Genomic DNA, 4,123 nt, shown 5'->3' with positions numbered 1-4,123 from the left:
TTACACCGTCCGGCAAATCGGGAGAGAGTTCATCCCCTACTNCTCTCTCTCTCTCTCTCTCTCTCTTTCGATACTCCAAACTTGATATTCCACCGGCGCGCTAAACTTTCGTCGCTTCCTCTTCGATCGTTGTTCTTTATAGTTATGAGTATCGTGGTAAACAATCGAACGTTGATGATACACGAGATGATCGAAAAGAAACGTAGGGAATAAAACGAGATATTTTCCACGAAAACAATTCTTACGATACTTTGTTCGACTTTTCTTCAACAATTTTTTTATTGCCAGCGGGCTAAAATTCAAATTTGATTCCCTTCCAAGAATATATCTCTTCATCGAAATTTTCGATTTATTTTCACCTATAAATCTGTGCGTATAGGAATGCGAAATTTTCTTTTCTATGCTATCCGAATTTAGCGAACTACTCGAAGAAGACTGTCTTGGAAAGCGTAAGAGGGATCTGTCTAGCCTTCGTTTCCAAGATATTCTGCATAAAACGAACGCTCGGGATGAGATGAAATTTTGCGTGAATGAGAGGTTACACGATGAACAACTAGGGATTCCGTATATCGAAGACCGCATAAATTGCGCGGAATAAATCTATATCGGCGTAAATTTCTCCTCCTCTTATTGAAACCTACATTAATATCGTTGACGAAAAACTTGAATTTTCAGATCGTTTTTTTCTTTTTTTGAAAGTTTAACGAGCGCGGCGAAGACATAACGCTAGTACACCTTCGACGATCCAATTTTTCATTGGAAAAAGATTATTCAATTTTTTTTCACCAACCGTGAAATATGAATTCACGGTTGCGTAACTCTCTTGTGTCTATTTCTTCGAACATCGTTGGATCTTTGGAAAAATATCTGCGAATTTTAACCAACATCTCGTATATATCTTCCGGATACAAATATGACAAAGAGATATTTGCACGGTTCGCGCGATAAAGGGTCCTTAAAACATCACCGATTCACTTGTATTCACATTGTTTCAACGGCAATATATATTTTATGACACAATATTCTCGCGCGGGCAGCCAAAACGATATTTCAATCGAATATCGATCCAGACGTCCTCGATTTATCGATCGAATTCGTTCTGTAATAAAACAAAACAAAACAAAAAAAAAAAAAATAGTTACACGCGTACGATCGAATAAAAGAGAAAACACGAGGGATTGTATTAACCACGACGTATAAAAACACGATGGCCGTAAAATTAATAACGGGAGAACAATACTCGATGATTACACTTTTATTTCGCAATTCGGAATAAAATTTCGAATTCGCTTTCGAATTACTGTTTTTCTTTTTTCTTTTTTTTTTTTTTTTACAATGTCAGAAGAGATACTAAAAATGCGAAGAAAGAAACGAACAATTTACGGAACGTTTGTTTCACTTCTCTAACGTATTTGGAAAATTATTATTATGAAAAATTACTTTACACGCATCGTATAAATGGTACCGCCGTTATACAAATGTAACCGAGAGAAAGAATCATATAAAAAGTAACATTCGGTTTTCTTTCGTCGATCGAGGGCACATGGAGAAATCGCATTACTCCGTTGGATTCCGTTCTCACGTCGTTTCCAATCCCGCAGTCTTCTCGCCGGCACACCCCTTACATCAGACAGCGGCCAGACCCCTCTCCCGACAACGCTGTGTGACTTATAGACTTTGTTTTACTTAATAATAAAGTTCCAGTGGATAAAGGTAAAGTTGCAAGATAAATGGTACGCCAGCCGCGTACTGAAAAATGATAACCAGAGACTCGCCGCGACACCCAGCTCAGGGAAACACTTTCAACCCCACGTTGCTCCGCCCTATAACGGTATGAAAATCATTTACCTCAAGCCTCGTGTGCATGCACCTAGCGCGTACAAGACGTTCGATAACGTGGTAAGGAAAAAGAAAAGAAAGAAAAAAAAAAAAGAGGGAAATATTTGTTCGAGATAAGAGTAATTAAGAGAGCAATTTATAACACGGAAAAATAATTGGAGAGATTAAAAAAATAATCGATGGTCACTAATATTTATATACGTAAATAAATACGATGTTAAATAATATAACAGATCATTTTAATTAACGTAGATTAGATTAGTTTAATAGGCATATCGTTTATATAAAATTAATACTGTGCACGATGATTGCGATTACACGACTAAAGGTTAAAGAAACGCTTTATTCCAAACGGTTTATTACTTGACTTTGTTCGTTTTAATGATTGAACAAATATTCCCGAATATGGTACAAAAGAAAAAATTACATCTACTACAAATAATAATTATTTAAAAACAATAAAAATCGTTAGAAATTAACACGCTTCGATCTCATCACGATCTTATCACGATCTTCGTATCGTACACCGCTTCGGATCTCAATTTCGTGGTCCCTATAAGATATCTCCTGTGTATCGTTTTATCCTTTACGAATCTCTTCTCTTCCCAGACGAGTAAAAAAAAAAAAGAAAAAAAAAAGAAAAAGGAAAGCAATTACTTTCCCTTTCCTTGTCGGCAAAGGATCAGAGCGTCAAGTGGACGACCGAATAGTTGATTTGAAACATAGAAAACTACTCAGCCGAAAGTAACGGTCCGAAGTTGAACAATGGTGGAAGAAGCGCACGACGGATACTTCCTTTTACTTTTTGCTCGCCGGTTTCTTTTTGATCGTGGCCGTATTCAAGGGCCCGGTCCCCGACTCGACGCTCGAACACTTTTCACCCTCCTTCCGTTGCAACGTAGGAATGCTCGACTTCCCATCGCAAGCCACGGTCACGTTTACCACTTTGCCGCTGGCCACCGCCTCCACCCTGTGCACGATTTCCGCCTTCTCGGGGTACGGGGGGATGGCCGCCCTCTCGGTTCCGCCCGAGGGCTCCTCCACGCGCCTCGAGAACGAGGGTATCCTGGTGATCTTCGGCTTCTCCTTCAAGGGTGGCTTTTCCCTCTGCTCGCCCGAGGGCTTGTCCCTCTCGACGCTCTGGCAGCTCTGCTCCGGGGGCGGGATGGCCGACACTTTCGGAATATTCCTGTGATCCCTGCTCCTCTGCAAGCTGGACGTAGGCTTGATGATGATCTTCGGTTGTTTCAAGCTCGAGGAGGACGAGGAGGAACCCTTCGTGTCCCTGGCCGTGATTATTATTCGCGGCTCCTTTCGCGGCTCTTGGCCGGGTTGGCCGCTCGGCGATCCGGAGTCGGGGGAGGAGCACGAGGTTAGGGGGCAATCCGATTCCAGTTGCTCGATCGAGCTGGTATTGGATCTGCTCGACTCGTGCGGGGATTTAATTTCTCTGNGGTACCTGGGATCCTCGTGTCCCAATTCGAGCCACCGAATTGAGGCTGTTTCTCCACTTCTCTGATAGTGATCCTGGGCTCCGAGGACGCCGTCCCTATACAGATATCGTTCCCCATCGGAATTGATTTGTACCAGTTAGGATTACCGATACCCGACTGCAACAAGGCGATCGGATTCCCTATGTCCTTGCCCACGCTCTGGAAAATCGGTTGGCCGATTTCGTGGCCGGGATGATGGCACGCGTTGCTCGAGTAAATCGTGTCCACGCTGCCGCCACCGCCGCCCTGCGCCCTGCTCGACCTGTTGTCCATCCTTTCGTCCAAGGAGTCGATGATACTCGGGTCGGAATTGTTCTTCGCCGAATAGTCCTGCCTTCTGAGCAACGGGCCAACGTGAAGATTAGTAACGATCGTCTCCGTTTCGGATTGATTCTCGCTCTCCTCGGCGAACTCCAAGCTCTTGGACGGGCCGAACGTCCTCGGCGGGGGTTGGGGGGGTTGATGAGAGGACGACGACAAAGACGAGTGGAATCCGCTTCTGTAATCCTTCAAAGAACCGGCGCCCTGTTTGGACGCGAACAAGCTGCTGGGCGCCGGGAGGGATCGCCTTTTCTCGATGTCTGGCAGAACTTTGGGATAGTTTCTCCTCTTGATGGTCCTCAGGGCTTCTTCCGGGCTCACGCATTCCCTCTCCTCCGGGCTGGACTCCCTGCAGGTTACGTTTATATCCCCGCAAGTATCCGCAGGAGGTGGCGAACCGAACGTAGTCAACTTGGGCCCCATTTTCACGTAAATATCCTCGGTCTGATCCATCGCCGATCCTTCCCGAT

The 4,123-nt window shown here is 44.3% G+C and overlaps 1 protein-coding gene across 1 annotated transcript in view; it reads right to left on the bottom strand.

Moving 5' to 3' along the window:
* Nucleotides 1-1,959: 1,959 nt before the first annotated feature.
* The window catches only part of LOC102676311, a 63,986-nt gene continuing 61,822 nt past the window's right edge, over nucleotides 1,960-4,123 (bottom strand). Inside the window, 2 exon segments of the mRNA XM_031515379.1 lie at nucleotides 1,960-3,296; nucleotides 3,299-4,113. Of these exon segments, the coding sequence (XP_031371239.1) occupies nucleotides 2,638-3,296; nucleotides 3,299-4,113 (1,474 nt within the window). The 3' untranslated portion in view covers nucleotides 1,960-2,637.

Source organism: Apis dorsata, unplaced genomic scaffold, assembly GCF_000469605.1.
Source record: "Apis dorsata unplaced genomic scaffold, Apis dorsata 1.3 scaffold_68, whole genome shotgun sequence".
In the NCBI taxonomy this organism is placed as follows: domain Eukaryota; kingdom Metazoa; phylum Arthropoda; class Insecta; order Hymenoptera; family Apidae; genus Apis; species Apis dorsata.
This window is presented reverse-complemented; position numbering and strand designations above follow the sequence as displayed.